This window comes from Lissotriton helveticus, chromosome 2_1 (assembly GCF_964261635.1).
Source record: "Lissotriton helveticus chromosome 2_1, aLisHel1.1, whole genome shotgun sequence".
NCBI classification, from domain to species: Eukaryota; Metazoa; Chordata; class Amphibia; order Caudata; family Salamandridae; genus Lissotriton; species Lissotriton helveticus.
The window spans coordinates 788,581,121-788,606,378 of record NC_136059.1 but is presented as its reverse complement, the minus strand read 5'-3'; the positions used below and the strand labels follow the sequence as shown (position 1 = coordinate 788,606,378).

Sequence of the window (25,258 nt, the reverse complement as noted above, 5' to 3'; positions counted from 1 at the left end):
TTGTTTAAAAAAGTTTACTTAAGGGGTATATGAGTGACTGTCTGACCCTTTCTCTCTTGTTGTTTGACTATCCCCCAAAAGTAGACAGTATATCGCGTTAAAGAAAAATATTTTACTGGAAAAACAAACAAACACAGATGTTCACTTGTGAGTGATTCGTGGCAGAAATTCTGCATTTGACAACCGATTCCTCCAAACATCCAGAGTGGGATCAGCCAAAACTGAAGATAGTGGCACTTTTTTCCAAAGTTGTGCATTTTTAATATATTTTGGGTGAAGGTTTTTTTTTCATTCAGTTTATAATTTTCCGTAGACTGTAGTCCTTTATATGAAAAGGTTTTTCCTTACAAAGCACGCAGTTTACGTTATTATTGGGACTTTCAGTTACAATACAATTGCCCCTTTTTCACACCACAGACTATGAGAGAGTTACTGGAGTCTGTAAAAAAAATTGGTATCACATTTTTCCTAAAAAAAATCCAAATAAGGAGTGTATGTTTGTACACTGGTCCACTGGAGGGAAAGTGAAATACTGAGATGTGCAGGGACTGCTGTCAGCTCTGCTGCTGTTTTGGGGTTACAATAAGTCCAGTGTCACAGGGATGCGCCTTATCCAGCCTCAAGCATTCCTACACCATGTCACTGGGTCCAGCATTGTGTGATCTTGGTTGAGCACAACCCCCTGAGCTATCAGACACTAAAGGATGGTTTATAAAAAAGAACATCCAGGGCTGGAAACTTAGTTAGACCTCGTGAGATGGGGTCGTACACTAGCATTACTTTAAGGGGCGCCTACCTCGGGGTGACAGGGTAGCGCGAGGAGCCTGTTAAAGCACGCATCCTACCAGCCTCGTGGGCTCCCGGGCTCCCGGGCTCCTGCAGTGACAGAGAGGGCGGAAACCCACTGGAGCCTGCAAGTGACCCTGGGGGGCTCTCTGGTGCCTGTGGTGCGAGGGCATGAACACATGTAGCCCATTCAAAACACATTCCACTAAGAGCTCTGTCTGAGGGCTTGGGTTACCCCTGGGGAGAGAGCTCTACAGCCCCTACTTATTAGAGGTTGTTCAACATTAACCCCGGACACAGACAAAGGCGATGAACAATGCTCACTTTATGTTAAAATAAAGGTTACAGTCACTCTAAATCACTTCTATGTTTAAAGTGCTCAGAGGCAAATCTGGCTGTGGTGTGCGCTACGTAAAAGGCCAATTCTACTACAGCCTTTATTAAAGGGTCGGTGCGGTGCCACTGAATGGCTGTGGTAAAGCAGTGTGAAGCCGCGATTAGTGTTAAACAGGGCGCTATTTGGACTCCACAAATTTAAAATAATGGCTTGCGGGGGCGCACAGCTGAGGTAAATTAAGCACACCTCTGCTGACCGGAAAAGGAACATTGTAATTGCAGTGAAACTCTAAGGCTGTTTGGGGCCCTTCTGTTCGTGGCCTCTCTGTTGAGCAGGTAGAACTGGGTGGGGCTGAAAGGAGGGTACTCTGACTGCATACACAGAGGGTGAGGGAGGTTTTCTAGACTCCTCTACCCCAGAGGCTGTACCTGGACTTTTTTTTCATCTCTCCGAGTTTCCAAGCTTCACATATTTACTACATGTTTGCTTTTTCTCCAGTTATATTTCCTTCTGCACATTACCTGCATCTTTTCCGACAAAATGTACTCTGGTTTCACATGATCTTAATTACTTCCTTCCCCTGGGCTGAGGTTTGTCTTCCACCCTGTATAGCGCTCTGACACTCTTTTTCCTCTGCCCTGTCGGCGCTTTACAAAACTTAAACTAGTTAGCAGGACAGGAAGGAGTCAGAGACCTTGTGCAGACTTCATTTGGCTGCACCACCACAGCAAGGCTGCCGTGGGATAGTGTGAGCAGAGGGTCATGGCTCAGTCAAACAGAGTGCATTTGAAATGTGGATTACAGTGCTGTGGCACTAACAACGCACTGAGTACCGGGCTTAACTCTGTTATGTATGTCGGCAAGCCAGTGGGCCCACTGAGAAAGAGCCCGAGAAATTAGGTGCAGCGGCACTGATGCCCAGGAACCTGGGGGGCAGAGGAAGAACTGATTAATGCTGTATATTATCCCCCTTCCAGGAGTTAGTAGGCTCAGTTTCTTAATTTGCTCTAGGGCCCTTATTTTTGCACACTATGGTAAAGTAATTTAAAGAGGCACAGTACTTGTTAAAACTCGGAACGTATGTCCCATTAAACCAAACCCACCCCATACTACCCTGTCAGGCATACTGCTTGCTTATGCCCTGCTCCAGCCGGTGGTTGTATCTTATTTGAGAATAAATAATATTCGAAAGCCTAATTTGCCGTAGCATACTTCTTAACAATCAGGTTTACCCAAATTTAATGGGAGGCGCCAATCTCACATTCACCTTTTAATTTCACTAAGACAACGTCCCAGAGGTAAAAGTTAATTGCTGCACCCGATACGCAGACCGCTGGTTGGGAGCGGACAGCGTCCGACTGTAATTGTACATAGTGTTTAGAAAGTATGAAAAGGAATAGTGAGGGAGAGGCGGAAAGAATAAGAAGTTACTTACCTGAAACCGGTCCCCCGTCGGCTGCCTCTCATTGCCCGAAGCTCAAAGTCGAAAGAGGAAAGCGCCACAAACATTACAGAAAATGGATTTTTGTTTTTTAATAAAAGCAGGGTGGAGGAGAGTGAAAAGGCGGATGAGAGTGATTGACCAAGGAGTCAAAGGATAAATGCAAACTGTAGCGGGGACTCCTCTGCGGCGGCTCCCTTCACTGGCTGTGGGACCTCGTGGTTCTTGTGGCCGGACTCCTCTCTCTGGATGCGGAGTTCACGGGATCACGGAGGCGATGCAGCCTCTCAGTGCGCCTCCAGCGAACTCGGCGTCCTCGAGGCACTTTGGAGACCCGGAGTGCGAGCTGAACTGGGCAGGCGATTGCAAGGGGGAACATCTCGTAGGGTGTACCGAGGCAAGTGCGGAACTCCTGCCCGATCCTTGACACCATGATACGGGTGTCATATCCAAACTAGGAAAGCAAGAGCAGACTACCGGAGAGCTGCGGGCAGAGGGAGGGAGGGGGGGAGCGGGACTGAGGAGAGCTGCGGGAGGGCGGAGGGAGGGGGGAGCGGGATTACATCTCCTGCGCACATCCATGAGGAGATTAATACCAAGCGGAGAGCAAGCTAAATCTGCTGGTGCGTTCCTGCAATTTCAATGTAGCGGGCTCGCTCTTTACAGAACACCCTGTGCCAGTCCATAATGGGCTCTGCTTCTTCGCAGACGCTACACCGTACCTCCGCGTTGTGTCCTTTCTTTTTGTCTATGCTCTGCTCCAGACTCAGCAAAGGCGGGCGAAACCATAACAGTCTGCGCACCTCAAGCCAGCCTATGGTAAACAGAGCAGAAAGGGGGAGTCCAGGAGGGAGAGAGCAACGTGGGAACACGGGTACAAGGCGGAATAGAGCCCGGCAGCACAGGCGAGGAGGAAGGGAGTCCTGCAGCTCGTCGAAGGAAAAAAAAAAATGGCGCCCGCCTGCTTCAGTCTTTCTCGGATTTGGGGGCGTGGTTTTGCTGTTCTGAGTGACGGATGACGTCACTGTCTAAAGAACAGCAAAAATGACCCCCCAAATCCGAGAAAGACGGGGCTAAATCGGAGTGACGGCCCTCTCCTCCAATGGCTGGCCTCTTTTTAGGAAGCCTGCCAATCGGAGAGAGCCGAAATTAGAGGCGGGATCAAGAGCCCCTCTAAGAAACATAAGATCTCTCTACTTCCGGTTCTGACGAACCGGATACTACCGAGACCTAAAAACCAGAGCAAAAAGGAATAGCCTTGTGAGATGAAATTTCTTTCAGTTGGGAAAAGCCGGATCAATACTAATGCATTTATGAGCCCCCGTCAAAAGAGCTGACCAGTGGATGCACTCTAATGACCTACCTCAATAACACCCTGGGAGAGTGAGAGTATTTTTAACGGTGGCAAAGTAAACGCAAACAAACAGGATAGGCGAAAAACCTCTCAGTGATAACCAGAAGCACAATATACGCCTTCAGTAGACCTAGATGCAGATGTTATTGTTAATTAATCTAGCAATCCATTAACTAATGTGGAGAAAAAAATGTTAAATAGAGGAGTAGACATTGTCCTGAGTAGCAAGCACAACCCATTCTTAAGGAGGGCCGAGCTTCTCCAGATCTTCTTAAAAATAAGGCTCAGCTAACTCTTGCTTGGCCCGAGTAGGAGTATACCGAATGTTAATGAGGCTGGACTAAAAAAGAAGTTCCAGTCCACTGTCCCTGCGAACCTGCTTACTTTTGAGAAAGCAGTTTTTACTGACGTCAAATAAAAGGAAAACAGTGAGAAACACCATTTTGATAATCTTCTAAACAAGAACGTCTAGCCCTGGCAGCCGTTTTTATACAAAATGAGAATTGAGTAATAAAAGCAGCAGACAAATTTGTGCTTGAAAAATTCTTCTATTCCCACCGAGCATGCAAACCCAAACCTCCTAATATGATTTCCTTCTACCCTTTCATCTTCCTTCCATCGATCTATTAATCCATCCATTCACACATCCGTTTGTTAGTCCATCCATCTGTCAATTCTTCACTTTTCCATCCACCCTCCATCCAATCAACCGTTTTCCATTCATCCACCCTTTTCTCATCAATATATTCATGTGCCTATCTGTCCGTCCATCCACTCTTCTCGATCTGTCCATTCTACTTTTCTTTCGTTCACTCTTTCACCTGTCAATCCTTTCACTCTTCCATCTAACCGTTCATCCTGCCTTCTGCCCATCTTTTAAGACTTCCATCAATTAATGGTTTACACTTCATCCTACTGTTCACATTTTTTCCTTCTTTTCTATCACGTTTTCCTCCTTACAGTCACCATCCCAATCTCCTACTGCTCTTTCTTTCCCCTTTTTAGGTTTCGCCTGGCGTAGCACTGCACAGCAGTGTTCGCGCAGGCGAAATCTTTTGAGAATCAGTATGGGGCTTTAACCCGCCTCTCTGTTCCATTGGCTAGCTCCATAAATGGAGGCTAGCCATTGGAACAGAGATGCGTCAGTCATTGCCCGAGCAGATTCGTGGGCGTTCCGGCGATTTTTTTCGCTCTCCGCCCCTTGTAGAACGTCGTTGCGGCGGTGGGCGGTTGCTTTTTTTTTTCTGCAAGGCGTGTTTTTGTAATTCCACCGAAGATGGCGCAGGGGCTCGTCGACTTCTCGTTGCTTCTCGCGGCTTTCACTGGTGCGCTCGGTCTATAGTGACTTTGCTGCTGTTGCAACTTTGTTCTTGTCTTGTCTGTGTGGCCGTCAAAGGAATGTTAGCGGCTGGGGTTGCGGGGCGCAGGTTGTGACTGGCGGTCATGTTGATGCTTTCGGTGGAGCTTGAGGTGGGTTGTGGCTCTGAGTGCCAGCAGCCCCTCACTATGCTCCAGGCCTTCACTCTACCACAGGCCCTCGCTGTTCCCGAGGCCCTCCCGGTACGACAGACCCCAGCCGTGCCACCGGCCCTCTGTGCGCTCCAGGCCCTCGCTGTTCCCCAGACCCTCCCTGCATCCCAGGACTCTTCCTTGGTGCCTGCATGCACTGCAGTCAACACAGAATGTCGTGGGTCTTCCTATTGTGCACAGGACATGCCTGCAAACTCTCTCTGCCTAGAAGATGCACCGCAATATTGCTGCCACTGATATGATTTTACTTCTGTTCCTGCAACACCCCAGTTCCCAATAGTCAAAAAGACAAATGCATTTCCCGAGGGTTGGCATGCTCAAGACGTGAGGGACAACTGTAGAGGCCAGAGCAACAATGAATACGCCTAGCCCGGAAGGAATCGATTACTTACTGCCCTTATTGTGCGAATACCATACTGGGTTATAGAGTCGCCGTGTGTGGAGGCCCAAACTAGCCGTAAACAGCGGAATACCATGGATCTGGAATAGATGTCCCTAGTTCTGATAGATTTGAGCGCTCCTGCCCTCCTATTGACAGCCCAGGCCTATAACTGTACTCCCCGGGACCTGCGCCTATTTTGGCACCCATTGCTGACACGCCGCTGGTGGGAGCCAAAGCTGAGTTTGTGTTTTATTTCTAGGCTACACTCCTTTCTTGGCCATGACAGGAGTATTATACCCCCCCCCACACACACACTCTCAATCACTCTCCGTTCGATCTTTACACTTCTTTTGCTGTTTGTCTTCTATGCCTGTTTTCATGCTCTCACTTCATCCTTGTTCGCCGTCTATGTCCCTCTTTGTTACCTGTCCTGGGTAGAGCGTTATGTTACATGTTATGTGTATTTGCACAACTCATCCGAGAGGGTATCCTGGCGCTGACGCAGGAGTTGTATTATTTGGGAGGGAAATCGTAAAATCTTGGAAGTATAAACTCAAAGACATCCGTCTACAGAGACTCGGGCACGTCGGCGTGTCCGGCTGCCTTCACGCGTGTGTTCGATAAACACGAGGGCCCGAGCAGCGGATGTCTGCACAGTCACTTTCCAGCTGAAACGCCGCCGCAGCGCTTTGTGTTCGACCTCTGGGCGCGTTGGCTCTTCCTGTGAGGCAATTTGCGCAGCAGAGCACAGATCAATAGCCTTTGATGTGAAAAGAGTCCTCTACCGCCACCTTCTGGGCGCTCCGGGAACAGGCCTAGCTCAGAGCCAGGCAAAACAAGGCTGCCTGCGGACATACGAAGGCCGTACAGTACCGGGAAGGGCAGAACTGCAATGCCTGTCTACCTCACGCCCTCTTGCATCAGACACATACCGAGCCAGTGACACTCAGTCACAACGATCGCGTTGTGCAGTAGTGCGCAGTCTGAATATCCGCAGCTTTCTACATGCGCTCGGAGTAGGTACCGCTCAGGAGTTTGCTGTTGCGTTATGTTTATGTCACGAAAAGTCGTGGCGAGTTCGGACACATCGAATAAGTTGTATTTTCTTATGATTTGTTTTATTTTACACGCAAAACTCAGGTTCTTATTTACAAGCCCCTTGCCTCCGGTCCGTCACTCCGTTACTCCCCCCCTCCTATAAAAGTAACACATTGGCTGTATTCAGCCTAAACGCTGCGGCTTCTGTCTCCGCAGTGGATCAGCTTAAAGTGACAGATGGCTCGCAGCAGAGAGGCCGGGGCGGGCGGGGCATTGTCATGCACTGCTCTTCTGCCCCAGTGATGAGAGGTCTTGCAGCGGCCCACATGCTGTGCTGTGCCAGAGCTCGAGGCATTGCTTGGTGACACTCACATTCCTCTTGAGAGAATCTCCCTCACTGACAACTCTCTAGATATTTCGGTTTCATTTGTTTATTTATTCAATGCAATTTTTATATAGCGCGGACTTTAACCAAAGGTGTCAGTGCGCTTTACAATAGAACCAAGTACGATACATAAGGAGATTTACATACTTGCACCTTACAAATACAAACGGGATAGTTAATAAAAAAAGTAAAATAAAAAAAGAGATGGCAAACACAAAATCCAACGTACAGGAATAGAATACATATTTACAGCGTCGGGAAATCCTAAATAACAGAATAGAATATATTTGTAAAACAGAAGCCCAGAGATGTCATAAGCCGTAACAGGGAATTTAGTCCTATCTCTATGGCCGTCCCTGTTTTTCGTATGAACCTGGCCCCCGCTGATATGATCCTTCTAAGGATGCGTGTCTAGGAGGCTGCCAGGTTTCCCACTCACGGATGATTTAAGAAAAACTCCTGGCCAAAAAGAGTCCGTTGTCACGCCCCGAACGGGCCTTTGCTGGATAGGGCCCTGGGCGGCAAGGCATTTTACTCCCTTGCCTTCTGTTGGTGGATAAAGTAAGGCAGCACGGGGTGGGGGGCATTTGTCTTCAGAGGTCTGTACAACTTCTCCAACGCACTCGTTACACTCACAACATAGCCACGTAGTTTGTTGGGAGGGAGGGGGTGTGTGGAGGCACTGAGGCAGGGTGTAAGAGCGAGATGGGAGCGAAAGGGAGGGGCTAGTGTTAAAAACACCACATGCCTACAGAAAGACGATGCCATAGACAATTAATTAACGTTCAGATGGGATCCAGTTCACCAGTCCCTCCAGCCAAGGGGCGCCGTGTTTTAGGTTCCCTATGACACTGTAAGCAGTAGTGTCATAGAATCCTAACAGATGACAAAGACTTGTGAAAATTATCAGAAGCCCCTACTGAATAAACTGAAAAATACAATAGAGACTAAAAAGGAAAACGTGCCAAGTTAAATTTCTAAACAACAACGTGAATCCCTAACTGCTGAAAATGCACTGATTGCCTCCCACAAATCAAAACAAATAAGACACCCCCATAATGAAGGAAGGCTTATGATCCCTGGCATAGGTTCGCTACTGGATAAAAACAGTGAAAACTATGCAGGCATATCTTAAGGACACAAATGGCGCAATACTTTTGCTTACGGACCTCAAATTAGACTGTCTCACAGATGTCACCGCGCTAGACGTTGACGTCTGTTAGACCAACTTACTGAAAGACCTTTAGCAGAGAGTTGTAGGGGGACGTCTGAGGACCCCGGCATACCACACGCCGATTTCTTTTGTTCTAGTTTGCCACTTAAGGCCTTACAGATTTTATTTCGTTTTTGACCACCGAAGTTTGAACATGACCTTGACCTGTGGAACAGGGTCACTAGCATGAGATATTCCTGTGCACAGAGCCAGGCAAATGTGTATGTCCAGCAATTTGAAATAGGAACAATGTACTCGGAGTCAAGTCCTTCCAGCACCAAAATAAAACTGGCACGAATGCATTGAAATATTTTTATTATCTGGGAACGGAATGAGTTCGAAGTAGAGGTATTCTTTACTCTGGCTAAATGGGAAAGAACCAAGCTTACATTTTACACTTAGTTTGAACAGAAGCCCATTAACATTCCTAGGCCTAATAATGTCACCAAAGACAGGACAACTAAACACAAGTGTTCACCAAACCTACAGACAAGAATGCGTTGCTAAGATGCTAAAGCCACCATCCCATAAAGTCAAAAGTAAACTTGACAACAGCACAATTCCCAGGAATAATGAGGAATTGTTAAAATATTGACATGTATTAGCAAAGATATTCAGCGATAATTTAAATGCGAAACTGATACAGAGAGCATGTAAAGGAGGACGAAGGCGTCACATGAAGGCCTTACTAGATATCTTTGAAAAGGACGACTTTTTTGCATGTTATTAATTAAAATCCATTAACTGGTCACTAAACATTGGTGGATTTAAGCACCAGGGGATAACAACCTAGAGATGCCTCTCTTTACGTTTAAAAGAGGTCCAAGCATCAGCGACAAGTAGTGCACAACTGACCTAGTACCACTATGGGCTCCAGGCAACAAAGTACTATGTTGGATCTCATACAGTTTGTGGGACATTTCCAATGTGGCGCTGGCAACGTGTGTGAACACACCATATATTTGATAGCCCGGGACTTGGGATTAAAAAAGTCAAGACCCCTTGGGAAAAGAGCATACTAACTAATTGCAATAGTTAAACTGTAGTATGTCTGCTACCATGACCAGAATATTAATATGCACTAGCAAAGCCAATAAGTCTCGCCTAAGTGAGAGCTATTGGCTTTGTCCAAGTCTGTTCAGCAAGGCAAACAATTTGTTGTGTTGTGTAATATAGAGTAGCACAGAGGAAAGTGGTGCAGAGGTGAGTGGAGTGGAGTGGAGTGGAGTGGAGTGGAGTGGAGTGGAGTGGAGTGGAGTGGAGTGGCGTAGAGTAGCATGGCATGGATTGACATAGAGTGGCACTGTGTAGATTGGAGTGGGGTAGACTATAATGGCATAGAGCATAGAGGCTTAAAGTAAATTGGTATAGAATGAAGTGGCCTAGAGTGGGGTGAAGTGGGGTAAAGTTGAGTAGGGTGGAGTGACGCAGAGTAGAGTGGCATAGAGTAGATTGGTATAGAATGGTGTAGACTAGAGTGGTATGGAGTGGAGTGGCAAAGAGTATAGTGGAGTGGTGAGAGGTGGCATAGAGTTTTGTGTGGAGTAGAGGAAAGTGGCATAGAGAAGAGTGGCATAGAATGGACTAGAGTTGCATGGAGTGTAGAGTAGTGTGACGTAGAGTAGATTGGCGTGGAGTAGAATGGCATGGAGTAGATTGGCATAGGAGGGGTGGTGTAGAATACAGTAGCATAGAGTAAAGTTGTGCAATGTGGAGTGGCATTAGAGTGGCATTGTGTAGAGTGTTTTAAAGTGGCGTGGCATAGAGAAGAGTGGAGTGGTATAGATTAGAGTGGCATAGAGTGGTGCAGAGTGGAGTGGCATATAGTAGAGGGTAGAAGAGATGAGTGGAGTGGCGTATAGTGGCATAGAGTTCAGTGGAGTTGTCAAATGTACAACCCTGTGGTAGCTGTGGTTGAATAATCAATCGCACAGCCAGAACCTTAAAACTTCAGGTCAAGTACCTTTGGTGAACCACAGTAATAAATGACAGTGCTCACATGGTATCAAAACACCCTTCTACCACTAGGTTGTGAGTCGATCATAATCTCCTAAAATAGGAAATAAATGATATTGGCGCACTCATGACATGCTGTCCATTAGATAAATAGTCCGAAGAAAGTCACTTTTTAAAGCCCAGAAGTTTTATTCCAAAGTTGTACCAAGCATTCACAACCGGAGGCTGATGCGTATTTAGACAAAAATGCTACTTTTTGAAGACTCCACAAAAGTCGTCATTTAGGAATAAGTAAGTACTACAATTGAAAAGTGTAAAAAGGTTTTCCGTGGATGAGTAAGTGGATTTAGAGACTGATACGTATTTCTTAAAGTCGTAAAAGATCCTGAAAGCACACAGTTGCATAGGTAAATTAAATCCTGAGTAGTAGCCGACCAATAATGCACTAGGATACAAAGTCAACGTTGGACAAATGTTGGCCGTGATAAGCCCCAGCCTTTTTCCGGCATGCACTCTAGTGTCAGTGAAGGCTCTAGGTAGTAGAATGGGAAACACAGTTGCAGTGCAACCATGGGGCACACTACTAATACAAGTCCCTACAGATGACCCTTTAACCTCTTTAAAAGGAACTGAGGGGATGGGCATATAGTGTGCCATCAACATTCTCAGGTCTGCACTACACTAATATAGGGTGGCTTTGAATAACTGTCTGGAAGCAGTATATAGACAAAATAGTTTCCTTGAAATGTGGAGGGAGCAATTATAATATTGAACTGAGAAACGGGGGTAAGGTGTGTCTGGGGACAGAGATTGACATGTTGAACTGTAAACATGAACATGACTGTACAAAAATGTTTTTCAGGGCTCTGCAAGTCTATCATCATTGGAGACATCTAGGTTTTTGTTGTTGTAAGTGTTGTCTTTATTAGTTATGCCTGTAAGGCAAAACACTTTGCCTGCTGACTATTATTTAAGAGTTTTAGGGCCATATGTAGGTCGCCAAATACCGGTCGGTAACGGCCGATTTCGGCCGTTACCAACCGGTAATTGGTTTTCGAGATGTAGGGGACAATATTTTACAGATTCGGTAAATTTACCGAAACGGTAAATTTACCGAATCTGTAAAATACCGAATCGGTAATTTTACCGATTCGGTAAAACCCAGATGTAGGTAGCACTGTTTACAGTGCTACAGGCCTTCAGAATTCGGTATTTTACCACCCAATCCAATTGGGTGGTAAAATACCGAATTCAGGTGTGCATGCACATCTGTGCATGCACACCTGTGCCATGTGACACACAGACATGCCCCACATGCCTGTATTTGGGGTGCTAGAGGGTGTCAAAGTGACACCCCCTGCACCCTTGCTGAAATCGGTATTTACCGAATCTGTAAATACCGATTCGGTAATGCCCATTGATTCCTATGGGCTTCAATGCCCATAGGAATCAATGGGCATTACCGAATCGGTATTTACTGAATCGGTAAATACCGAATATTAACGATTCGGTATTTACCGAATCTGAAATACCTACATCTCCCCCCCTCTATTTTACCACTTCTTAAATACCGATTCGGTATGGTTCGGTATTTAAGAAGTGGTAAAATAAAATTACCTACATCTGGCCCATAGTGTTGTAAGTGAGTTAGAATGTCAATAAATATATTTAAAAAATAAAGCAGTTATAGAAAGACTTGGTGTCGGTGATGTTATGCTGCATATTACAGAAATAATTCTGAGGTGCCCTGGTTTAGGCTCAAGTGTTTTTTCTGCATCCTTGCATGTGTGCAAAAATGTGGCTAAATTAGAGCTGCTAACCAAGAGAGAGACTGTAATAAATAGGTTACACTAATTTAGTCCACCAGGATTTTTAGTAATTCACTACCTGGTTTCGGAACTTTTAATGTGAGTGAGTTTCACTACCTGAGTCTCATTCGTGGTAAATTTATTGTACGAGCTTGGAGTCCCTGAATGGCTCCCCTAGGACTTCTGTGGACTGGTCTTTGACTCCGCTGCCGATGCACAGGTGCCCTGCAAGATGGACAGGAAGCCAGTGGGCCTGGGGAGTGCAACAGAGAGGGAGTTCAGTTTGCTGGCCGTGGAAGATGCCCCCAAGCAGAAGAGAGCCTCAGGAGTGCAGGCACAGGACCGGTCTGGTGCAGAGAGCAGTACAAATCCATCTTCCTGAATAAAGTGCCCTTTAAAGGCCACAAGGCCTGAAGAAAATGCTCCTGGTGGCCAAAGCAGGCCACCAGTATCAAAACACCCTTAGGATGAAGGATGTTGGCCCTAGGGGGCCAGAGATAGCTGCTTTAAAGATTGACTTTGTACAAGAGCAGAAACCTGAAAACTGAGCAGTGGGGCTCTGTAGCTATTTCTTAGAGTACCCCGCGGTAGCCTAGGGATCGGGAGTCACGCATCTTCTTACCTAATTTTTTCCTAGGATGAGGGGCAGGGGTATGTGTGGGAGCCCCCTTACCGAGCCAACTTCTGCCCTGGGAGACACCACCCCCTGGGGCCCCTATAGGAAAAACTGCAGCCAGGCACGTTGCCTTCCTCAAATCCGCTGCCTTGCCCGCACTCCTTGTGGGCAGGGGAAACAGTCTAGCTCCCACAGTGGATGGGAGCCAGGAAGAGAAGCTACTCCTGCCCTACGGCAGCACAAAGAAATGCTGCTAGCTTCCGCGTAGCTAGAGAAGACGAGACCTGTGCACAGGTTGCCAGTGTGAACACGGGGCCTTGGTGCTCCCCTTTCAACCCCCAATAATCTCCTGAGGCTGTGGATGCCTCGGATGGGACTGGGGCTCCCAGTTGTAAAGATTAAAGAGTGAGGCACAAAAGCACTGGTTGTTCTAGAGAGCGGACGAATCAGCTCATTAATATTCACTTCCCAGGATCTCCCGCAACTCATAATTACCCGCGTCTGCTTAATTTTGTTTCATGCATTCCCAGGGCTGGAGCTGTGGCTCTTGAGCTCTGGTGTGTGTGGAACTCTTGTGGTTGGGCCTATGGCTGCATTTTGTGGCCTGTACATTGTTAAGCAAGAATTTGAAACACATTTTTGAAATCAACATGCTTTATTGACAATGATATTCAACAATGAATGTTTACCATCTGAATGACCTATGAATTATTAATAATGTGCTTACTGATTTTTATGGTGTTATGAGGTTGAAACATGACACGTGATTGCTTTTTCTAATGTGGCGACATTCTGAGAAACCTAGTAGGCCTGCTTTATTTAAAATGGTACCCTGTTCATTGTGATGGTGCATCTTGTATAAGTGTTTGGTACTGTTACTATGGGGTGGAAGACCTAGAAGAGATGTAATGTAAGAATATCTTCAAAGGTATTCCCATCTACCTGACGTAGATATTTGTAATCTAATGCACAGAATTTACTAGTGTGTGTAGATAAAAGTACTTTTTCCTTTTCAAAAGGAAAAGAACCACCTGGACAGTAACTTATTGAATGTTGTTGTTGTTGTTGATGCCAGCGAATTAGGAATTCTAGCTCACACTACATCTACTGAGTAGGCCTTGGACTGCTCTTCTTCGTTACCCTGAGAGAGTCGAGCACTACAGTGGAGTTCTTGGTTCCCAGTAATAAGATAATTGTGGACCAGTTATTGTGAAGGTCTCACATCCATCACAACTATGAGCCCAATGTCTTAAAGGGACTTCTTGGAAGAACTCAACATTTCCTCACACTCAATATAGGCAGGTGTCTCCTTTGCAATAAACAAACAAATATAAAAAAGCATGGAGGGAATCGTGAGTACACCAACAACTTCGGTCTGGTCTCTAATTTAGTGTTCTCAGCTTAAACCTTAGAAAGCCACACATGTACACTCCAAAACTCTATGCAGTATATGACTAAGGTGATGTAATCAAGTATGTCATTTAACATGTCTTGGGTGATGTAATATTTAAGGCCATAAGCAGTTTATAGTGAGGGTGCAAGTTATAGTTAGCTCTGTAAACTATAAGTGGCAAATTTCAGTGTTTTTTTTTGCTTTTCAAACACTAGTTTTTAATCCTTTTTCAACACCTTAGAAAAGCGTCATTTTAACCTTGTTTTTTAATTACATTTTAGGATTGTTGTAACATAAGCTAAGCTCTTATTACTATTCCTAATTATAACATCATTTTATCCTTTGTTTTTTTAAATATAAATATATATATATATATATATATACACACACAGAATAGGTGGCACGCTGCTGTAGTTTATTACTCTGCTGCACTTTTATTATTGAAATCATCACAAAAGTCATGACTCTGAGCCCTGTTTCTTTTATTCATACTTATTTAAATATTTCTCAGTGGTTCAAGTATTCATGACAACAAAGTTTTATTCCTGTAGTTATGATTTTTCTTCACTTTGCTCCATTCTCCTTTTTTTTCTTTCGAAGTGGTGCACTTTTATACTCTTTTTCTCAGTTCAAGCAACTACATTGAAACTCCTTGTAGAGTAATTTTGAGCCTGGTGGACTGCCTGCCAGATCAGAGTAGTCCAGTCTTCAGCCCTCCAGTCGAGGACAGGCCATCATATTAAGACTTTCCCACCTGCCAGACGGGGATGCAATGAAAGTTATCATGCAAGGTCATTGTATTAAGACCATATGGGGGTGGAGGTCCTCCCTGCTATGTAGCGTCTTAGAGCTGGAGGCGCACCTTCAGGCGACTGGATTAGAGGCAGTGATGGTGGTCGAGCTCGTGTGTTTCTAACAGAGCTTCTGAGACAATATAGGGAAGAGTCGCACCGCCTGAATAACATTGACTATAAGTTCTCTTTGGCTTGCCAGCATGCAGATGGTGACAAGCCGGGGTGCACTTTGGCATGGCTACTGCATTCGGCAGTACCTAGGACTCTCATAGGAGTGATTCGTACTCCTGCTGGAAACATCATAAACCCACAGGCGGACATAAATGAGGCCTTAGTCCAATACTATGTGGTACTCTCTTCCCCTCTGCGAGACCTGGTCTTACACTATATTCGGGAGGCCACCATTGCCCGCCTGACCCCTCTGCAATTCCAGGAGCTAGACACCCTTTGCAAATCGAGGGAAAACAGGAATGGAGGAGAAACAGGCGGCAATATGTTAGGTGGCCCGGAACAAAGTACTGGAGACTTACTGGTTCCCTGTGGAATATGATGTGCTATACATAGTTACCCTTGCCCCCATACTCCTGGGGATCTACCAGGAGGTGCACCAACGAGGCATGCTGCTTGATTACTTACGAGAGGCCATCATAGTAGTTTTGCCCAAACCAGCTAGCGATTCTTTAGAGGTGAGCTCTTATTGCGCATGATCAATGCTCAACTTTGATTATGAGATTTTAAGCAAGATTCTCACTATTCAACTGCTCCCATTGCTTCAGGCACTTGTCCACCCTGACCAGTGTGGATTTATCCCCCACAGGGCAACTTACTGTAGTACACGTCAACTGTGTCACATTATGGGAACGGTCGAGGAGGCAGATGAACTCCTGGTGGTGGCCTCCCTAGACTTTGAAAAAGCGTTCAACACCTTAGGATGGTCGTATTTGCTGCTTGTGTTGGAGACCCTAGGGTTGGGACTGGTGTTTCTAGGGTGGGTCTAATTGCTTTATCTGGCACCGACAGCCAGGTGAGACCAGGACGCCAAATAGCACATCAGTTTGTGGTTTGGCAGAGGCACGCGCCAGGGCTGTTCCTTATTGTCCATAATTTTTGCATTGGCAATAAAGACGCTGGGTGCACTAGTGATCGTTAGGGGCCCAGACTGGGGCGTAACAGTGGGACCGATTCAGTACACAGTCTCCCTCTATGCAGACTACATATTGGTCTACCTATGTGACCACCAGCAACCTATGCCTGCCTTCTACAACCTATGAGACCTTTTTGGAGAAATTATGGGCCTCCGGGTAAACGGGGACAAGTCTTGTGTTTTTCCCTTACACATTGTGGAGCACGCAAACATAGAGGAACCTGTGCACCTCCGCCTACCCTAGCGATTTGAGACATTTCGATACCTGGGTGTCAATGTGAACCACACCAATTAAGTACCTTCTGGATGGCAATCACGGGAGGACCCTGACATCGATACATCAATCCCAGAGCTTCTGGATGCGTCTGCCCCTGTCATCTAATTGCCTTGCTTCCGTAGCCAATATGTTAGTGCTTCCACTGCTCTTATACTTCTTTGCAGCAGTGTCAGTGGTCCAGACTAATGAGTTCTTCAGAGACCTGCGAGGATTCATTTCTGTCTTGATATGGGTAGGGCTCGTAAGCGAGTATCTATTTGATCACTCCAGCACCATTAACGGTGGGTGGTCTGGGGGGTGTCTAACCTCGAGCTTTACTGCAGCAGCACAGAAACAGTGGCCCATGTGATGGCTGTTGGGCAACACAATGGGAGAGAGTAGGGCTGTCCCATAGGAGCTGGGCAACATAGGGGTCCTGGACTGGCTGATGATGCGGGGGCCCATCCAGGGGCGTGGGTAGATTGGTGCGTGCCGCTAAGCTCTGCTGGAATACAGCCCAGATGTGGGCTAATACCCTACACCCCACAGTTGCAGCATTGGAGCATGCCTGGGATGAGAGCCCTGCTGGGGGCACATGATTCGATACCGTTGTAGGAAGCGGGGGTGACCTGCATAGGCGACCTATACAACGATGGCGTCCTGCGCTCCTTTCCGGAGCTGCAGGATGTGTATATGTTGTGAGATGGTCTTTTTCTTGCCTATAATGCACTCATCCTGGAGATTAGAAGTGCCTGGACGGTAGGACAGGAGAAGGCAACCCTCCACCACAGGCTACTGTGCATCATAACACACGGCTTAGGTAGAAAGCAGTCACGTTGCTATACATAGCAATACAGGCCACAGATCATGCAATGCGCAGTAAGCTCCGCTGGGAGGAGTGCCTGGGGACAGTACTGACACCCAAGCAATGGGGGATGGGCACGGAACAGGTGAGACGCGTCTCCCGCAATGCCCCCCTCAAGTTTACTATTTGCATCATACATACCTTACACTACACCGACTCCATAAAACCCTGGTGTTGCCCTGCTATGACCGCGCTGTAGTCACTCTGATGTGACTTCTCTACACATGGCATGGGGGTGTCTGACTCTGGTGCAGGCGTGGGTGCTGGTGATGGAGCATATTTCAACACTGGTAGATGTGCAGTTGCCGCCTGACCCCGTGGTATGCCTTTTGAGGATCACCAAACAGATAAAACGCACCAAACACTGCATGAAACTAGTAGACCTAGCCATGGCTCGTTTTAAGGGCTTGATATCCATGTCCTGGAAGGCTGTGCAGCCGTCCTTGATCTAATGTTGGCGGCGCATAGTACACACATGGGAAGCCGCTGAGGCCGACGCCATGTCAAATGACCAGCAGCTCCGAGGAGGAGGGTGGAGCTGCCAACCTCAGGGACACATATGTGCTTAAACTCGAGGGCAAATTGAATGCCCCAGCATAGTTCTTGAGTGTATGTGATGTCGATGGATGAAGCCAGCCCTGAATGCGAACCCCATGGGAAACCCTGAGAGAGTCCTCACAGCTCCATCGCCTGTACCGGAGGCGCTGTATGGCTAGCAGTGAGGTGTGCCTTACTCCCCTATCCACTCTCATACAGATGTTCCTGTCATGAGCCTTGTTTTTATTTTTATCTGTGTTATCGTGCCTCCACTATTCAGTGCATTAACGAAACCTAAGGAGCCCACCCAGCAATGTACACAGAGCAGCCCCCCTCTGGAGTCAGTCAGGAGCTCTCAGGCCAGGGTACTATGCCGAGGGGATCCCCTGGAGCTCAGGCCCCCCCACACCACAGGGGCTGCAGAGGCCTATGTTACGCCATTGCCGCTATTCCCTTGAAGTCCTGGTTTGCAGTTATTGGGTTTTGATGATACAACTGTATTTTGTTTTCATTTGTCTCTTTATATTTTGCCTCACCCTAGTCTCCCCGTCTGTGGAACAAGCTCCCATTTGATAAACGCAAATGCACAGATCATTTCAGTTTTAGGAAACTTCTTAAAACTGCTTTATGTCAGGCCTAATCAGTCTGCTCCTCTGCTTTTAAGCTGTGCTGCACCAAAATACTATATATATTAACATAACATAGCAATGTAATGACCTTATGTACTATATTTCCTCTGAGGTAGACACAATAATTTTACTTATGAACAAATTGCATCTCCATTCCACTTGCTGATATCCTGTAACAATATTATGTGCATCGTCTTATGTGCTGATACATTTTCTGTGATTTATTGTTGAGGTACAACTAAATGGCAATAAAGAAATATTTTTTTGAAAGAGCTAAGCTGCATGCTGAGCAAATGCACTTTTTACTTTTTGACATCTCCGCATTCATTTTTGTTTTTCTCAAATAAACTCCAAAATCAGAAGGTTTCTGCGAAAAACAAAAATTTAGTAGGCCTTTGTTAGAAATGAGATCTCTAGTTGGCAGTGGTTTGCGCCCTGTCAAAGTAGGGACACTCACTCTAGTCAGGGTAAGTAAGTTACACACCTAAGCTAACCCCTGCTCACCCCTTGGTAGCTTGGCAAAGAGCAATCAAGCTTATCCCAAGGGCAATGTGTAAAGTATATGTACACAGTAACACAGTGAAAACACTACAAAAGGACTTCACACCAGTTAAAAAACAAAGCCAATATTTAGCTGATTAAAACAAGACCAAAACGACAAAAGTCCAACATACACAAGTCAAGATATGAATTTTCAAAGATTAAATAAAGTTGTAGTTCTTAAAAATCAGTGAATGCTCTTGACCAGGACAAAGTACCTGAGATGGGTCAAAAATCAAAGACGATGCGAGGAGCAGGGGATGTAAAGCTTCAAATTACCAGGTGATGCATCGGCTCCTTACTGCTAGGTAGGGAAAGAAATGTGCTGTTTGCAGGAACTAAACCTCGGTTCCATGCTATGGTGCAGTGTCAATGAAGAAATCGGTGCCCAGGTACAATGCATCGGAAGTCAAGTTCAGCTGCATGGATTCCACAGCACTGAAGCAGGTGATGCGATGCATCACAGACTTCGGTGATGTGGGGCTCGAGACTCATATAGCGGCAGGAGGCGCTGCAATGAATAGCTGGGGCTTGCTTTGTAAGCCACGGTTGTTGCATCAAGTGGGAACCACGCTCCAGTGCAGACAGCGATGTTGCGTTGAGTTTTGGCAGTGTTGCACCGATTCCAAACAACGCTTGGAGTCAATGCATGGATTTTCTTCTTTGTATCACCAGAACTCCCTTCCAAGGGCCAAGGAACTGGATTTGGCACCACTTGGCAGAGTAGAACTCACAGCAGCAGCCCCCAGGTGATTGCAGGTGAAGTCTTTGATGGCTCTGAGACTTCTTAACAGGAGGCAAGCTCAAATCAAGCCCTTGGAGAACATTGGAGGCAGGATGTAGGAAGCAAAGTCCAGTCCTTTCACTCCCAGGAAAGAAGCAGCAGGTCAACTCAGCAAAGCAAACAGCAAAATTGCAGTCCCTCCTGAGAGCACTCCTGCTCTTCTTCCAGGCAGAATATCATCAATGCACAAGTGTTCTGAGTATATGGTATCACAGGCCCAGTCCGTATACCCATTTCAGCCCTTGAAATAGGCAAACTTCAAAGGAAAGTCTTTGTAGTGCACAGGACTCTGCCTTTCCCTGACCTGGCTCCAGATACACTACAGGAGGTGGAGACTTCTTTGTGTGAGGACAGGCACAGCCCTATTCAGGTGTCTGTGTCAACTTCTCCCACCACTCTAGCTCAGGAAGGCCCGTCAGACCTCAGCTCCCTTTGTGTGACTGTCTAAAGTGAATGCACAAGAGCCCAACTGTCACCCTGGCCCAGACGTGTATTCTGACACAGGCAGAGGCACTGCATGGGTAGAGAAAGAAGATGCCAGCTTTCTAAAAGTGACATTGTCAGACTTGCAATTTAAAAACCAACTTCACCAACAGATGTATTTTTAAATTGTCCACAGACACCAAACTTCAATATTCTAGCAGCTCACAAATTGGAAAGTACACATGTAAATTGTTACAAGGCAGCTCCAATGCTAACCTATGAGAGAGGTTGGCCTTGCTGTAGTGAACAACGGAATTAGCAGCATTACACTACCAGGCCATGTAAAACACCACAGTACATGTCCTACCTTTTAAGTACACTGCACCCTGCCCATGAGGATGCCTAGGACCTACCTTAAAGGTGCCTTACATGTAATAAAAGGGAAGGTTTGGGCCTGGCAAGTGGGTGTACTTGCCAGTTCTAAAAGGCAGGTTAACATTTCACACACACACTGCAGTGGCAGGCCAGAGACATGTTTGCAGGGCTACTCGTGTGGGTGGCACAATCAGTGCTGCAGGCCTACTAGTAGCATTTGATTTACTGGCCCTTGGCGCTCACCGTACACTGCACTGGGGACTTACGAGTAAATCAAATATGCCAATCATGCGAAACCAATCATACCATGTATTAGAAGAGAGAGCATGTGCAGTTTAACACTGGTCAGCAGTGGAAAAGTGCCAAGAGTCATAAAGCCAACAAAAAGAAGGTCATAAAAACTTGCAGAGGAAGGCAAATACTTACAGGGAGTTTCCTCCCTGCACGATCGGTCCATTATTTATTTTCCATTCCCGGATCCACCATGCCTTATATGATGGTTTCCCCACCCTAAGTAGGATGGGGCAACCATCATTGTGACCATGCAATCCTGGGATATATGGATCCCTGGATCAAGGGTTTTACAAAGCAGCACTAGCTAAGGTCTCCTATGTCCTACATCTGGTGGCTCCCGCCATCTGCCCACTGCTGAATGACCGCATTGGCGGCTTTAATTGCCTAGAAAACAAGCTCTACAATCCATTGGGTCTTGCCCACACATATAAGACAGCTAATAACTACTGTTCGTAGTTTGGGTCATGGCTTTGGGGGAGCGGTCTGGGATTCAGCAATACACTGAGTGTGCAGCAATACCTGGGTTGTTGAAAGTTGGCAAAAGAATGAAAGTTGTGAGAATGAAACCCTTGTGGAAGCTCATCTAGTCTAAGTTGTATTTTTTTTTGCTTTTCACGCAGGTTCGGGAATTGCAGACCAGGCTGCAGAGTGTCCAGGCCACCGGTCCGTCCAGTCCTGGCCGCCTTACTTCCACCAGTCGACCCGTCAACCCCAGCACCGGGGAGCTGAGCACGAGCAGCAGCAGCAATGACATCCCAATAGCCAAGGTGAGCCATTGTTCACTGTGCGAATGCCATCCCTTATCTAGAAGAAACATGCTTCAGCGGGCTCCCTTCTGCCATGGGGGGCTTGTGAACTTGGGCTGCGTGAGAAGATAAACCAGTAATCATTCTAAGTCTCCTTAGCCAGAGCACGCATGCCAGCTTACATTAATTACCTTCCTGAATGAATGTCGGGGGGGGGGGGTGGCAGGTTTGCAGCTAATGATGCATTTTGCACCGCTCTGCAAAACACCCCGAGCGTGCAATCCTAATCAGTAACTTGTGGACAATTTCCTTCCTCAGATTGCTGAACGTGTGAAGCTTTCGAAGACAAGGTCGGAGTCCTCGTCGTCCGAGCGGCCTGTCCTTGGGTCTGAAATTAGCAGTATAGGGGTGAGTATTGCTCTCTCAGTGGTATGCAGCCATGACGGGCGCAGCAGCACAGACGTGTGCAGCTAGAGCTCACAGGTTCATACCAAGGCACCATGGTTCATTTGGACAAACATGGACGTTCGCTTGAAAACAGGAAAGCACTTCTGACACGGTTCTTTGCCAGCCCCCTTTATGTCAAAGCTTTACGTATTGTAATAACGTTCAAAGGCCAGTCGTGCCTTTGGGCGATTGTGACTTTATGTAAGCTCTCAAAGGGTTAATGGACCAGAAGTAGGTCAGCCATTGGAGGCCGATAAAAATAAATACCACAATAAGAGCAATAGTGATAACTTGTGGCATCCCTTTAACACTTTGAGAGGTTTGTGCTATATAAAAACACGTATTAACACATTCATGTCATTTCACAAGCAGGAACTCATCAACAGATGAAAAGCCATAACAGTAAAACAGTCTGCTATTTTTTATGTCAAATTTACCAACAGAAGGCTTTCTTCTGAAAAGAAACAAAACAGGGGATAGCTCATTACTTCTAAAACAGACCAAAGTAACCTTAAAAGCTCACGCAAACAGCTTGAAAAAGAACCACTGGCCATATTAATTGAGGTGCTGTAGCATGAGATATGTTCTGTGCAATCTGGATATCACGCCACAAACATCGCTTAGCAGTATTTTCTCAGGGTGTTGTGGTTGGTGAAATGAGGCAGCTGAGGCCAGACCCACACTTTGTGGTAGAGTCTCTGAGTAGGAGAATTTGTATTGCCTTTTGAACCGCCATGGCTCAGAGTCACTGGGGATGTTATTCCGAAGTCCGGCCCTGTAATCAGACCTACCTTTGATGAACGACCCTCAGTAGATTCAGGGATGCTGCAAATTACCAAGACATCCTTGTCACCTGCTGTTTACAAACAATTCTCCTGAATTAGGGAGGATCTTTGCCACTGTAAAGCGAACCGTGGAAATCACTCCAATATATGGGAAGACTGATGCCCGGGACTTGCGTGTATGGATTCAGGGGGTCTGCGACTGCTTAGAAAATTAAATGATAGTAACAGATTAGTAACGTTAATATAAATAAACAAGCAAAATGTAAAATTGGAAATTTGAATACGTTCTGTAAATGTGAAGGAGTTTGAAATTGGGCCGCGGACGAGACAGACCTTGTGGGCAGCACCTCCTCAGTAAGTACCATTAAGTACTGGGTCCCTCCATAGAAACAGGCTCATGATGCCATTGGTCATTTTTTAGCAAGTCCTCATTGCAGGAACCCACGCTTTTGAAAACATTGATAGGCACAATTTGTCCTTTTTCTTACACATAGATTGCCTTAATTGTACGGCAGGATAGCTAGTAGATGTGAGTAAGGTGGGGATCTGTGCACCCCGTCCTGAAGAAGAAGTTTTACACTTCAAAACATGTCGACACACATAAGAGATCGTGTACATTAAATACAGCAGATCTCCACTACACCACCTTTTAGCAATAACAGCATGGAGGTATATTAATAATTATTTCTAGCCCTCACGTGCCAGGTATTTTTTAATCCACATACCAATTCACACCTGCCCCTACCACTCACTCTAGTAATATATATATATTTTTTTAAACCTTCACGCACCACACATAGTGATAACATCAGTGCTCCCGCGCAGTCATTGGTTAGCAGCATGCCGCATTCCGTAGTGGAATGCGAAGACCCCTATGATGAAGCATGACACCAAGGTCCCTTTTGGTGTGTGAGGTGTGTGCTCCCCACCACTGTAGGGAACACACAAAAAACCCAACCCTGTATCACGTTCAGGTGGATTATTTTTGTTTATAGTTTGAAATTGGAGGCCACCCTCAGATTCGTTTGTGGGAACAGTTTAAGCGCATCGAATAGAATATAGTGTGAATGATGAGTGTCCTCAAATGAACTTGGAAATGCTTCGACCTTACCATTAAGATTTAATAAATGATTAATTTTGTATTTGTTTGTAAACTAAATACAATATTTAATCAATTGTCTCTTTAATTAATGTTTGTTTCTGTATTGTGTACTGTTTTGCTGTTCAAATCATCAAAAATGAATAGGCCAGGGTCACCGGCTTCCAGTAATGACTCAATAGCCGTCTGTGGATTCCAATAATGAGACGGTGGGGATCCACGGAAGTCAAAAGGTTAAGAACCATTGGTGTGGATTGTTGGAGGGGACCCACAGACTGCTTGGATTGAGATGAGATGAGATCGGGTGGTGCAGTGATTCCCACCACAAAACAACTTTGTTTTCGTCCCCTGAAGAGTTGCCCTTCTGTGCTGCCTCTAGCACTGAATGTCCACCAGGAATTTAGAGATGATGTTTCTTCTGCTTCTCTCCATTTGAGCTACCAGCTGGTAGTCACCTGCATGCAGTTGAAAATGAAACACACATTTCCTTAACTTCCCATCTGTTGTCTGCATGCAGTTATTAAATGGCGGAGGACAGAAGGCTGACCGAGTTTGACCAGAGATGAACCATTTGCTTTTTGCAATTAAAAAGCTCTACTTTCACTTTCTTTGCCAAACCAGGAAGTCATTTTTTGAAATAGTTCATAGCAAAATGTGGTCAGCCAAATCCAAGCTGGCTGACAGTTCCAGCTGAACACAGTGCCGTCAACATTTCACCACTCATACTCAGAAGTCTGTTGATTCTCCTTCTCCATATACTGTCTCTCTTGGGACATGTGCTTGTCAAAGAAATCTCTTCTCTCACTTCCGCTCTAGGCAGCAATTGAATTTTCAGGAACCGCATCGAATGAAACATTTTTTTTATAAAAAATGTCTGCTTTTACACAACTCTGAGGCCGCCGATGATTGCTATTGACCTTCTACCTCTGTGGCCCATGTTACCAGGTCATTTACAGCAAGTGGAAGATATTTTCTAGCTCCAACCTAATCTGGAGAATGATAGAATAGAACGAAGGTGGCCGTCTCTGAAATGAGGAACCCTTCTATTTTGATAGTACTGAGTACTACTGTCTTATCACCCTGTGTGCATATAATAAACTAGCTATGTCTCTGGAAGCAAGCAGAGTCTTGATTTACCTTCTGAACTTGTTAGTGTTTTTGAGGCCTTGGACAGTCAGTGTCAGTATCACTGTAGCAGAGTTATTGAGAATCAGAGTCTTAATGGTTATTTTGAATATGTTTGGTGAGGAGGAGTGGATAAGTGCTTCTTTTGATGTATTGTTCAAATCCAACACAGGTTC

General features: G+C 45.9%; 1 protein-coding gene across 3 annotated transcripts in view; it reads left to right on the top strand.

Annotated features, from left to right (window-relative positions):
• MCC (MCC regulator of Wnt signaling pathway) overlaps positions 1 to 25,258 on the top strand; it is a 1,512,525-nt gene that overhangs the window by 1,143,169 nt on the left and 344,098 nt on the right. For all 3 annotated transcript variants that reach the window (XM_078675515.1, XM_078675517.1, XM_078675516.1), the window contains 2 exons: positions 21,501 to 21,647; positions 21,945 to 22,034. In XM_078675515.1, coding sequence (XP_078531641.1) covers positions 21,501 to 21,647; positions 21,945 to 22,034 — 237 coding nt within the window. The remainder of the gene's footprint in view (positions 1 to 21,500; positions 21,648 to 21,944; positions 22,035 to 25,258) is intronic.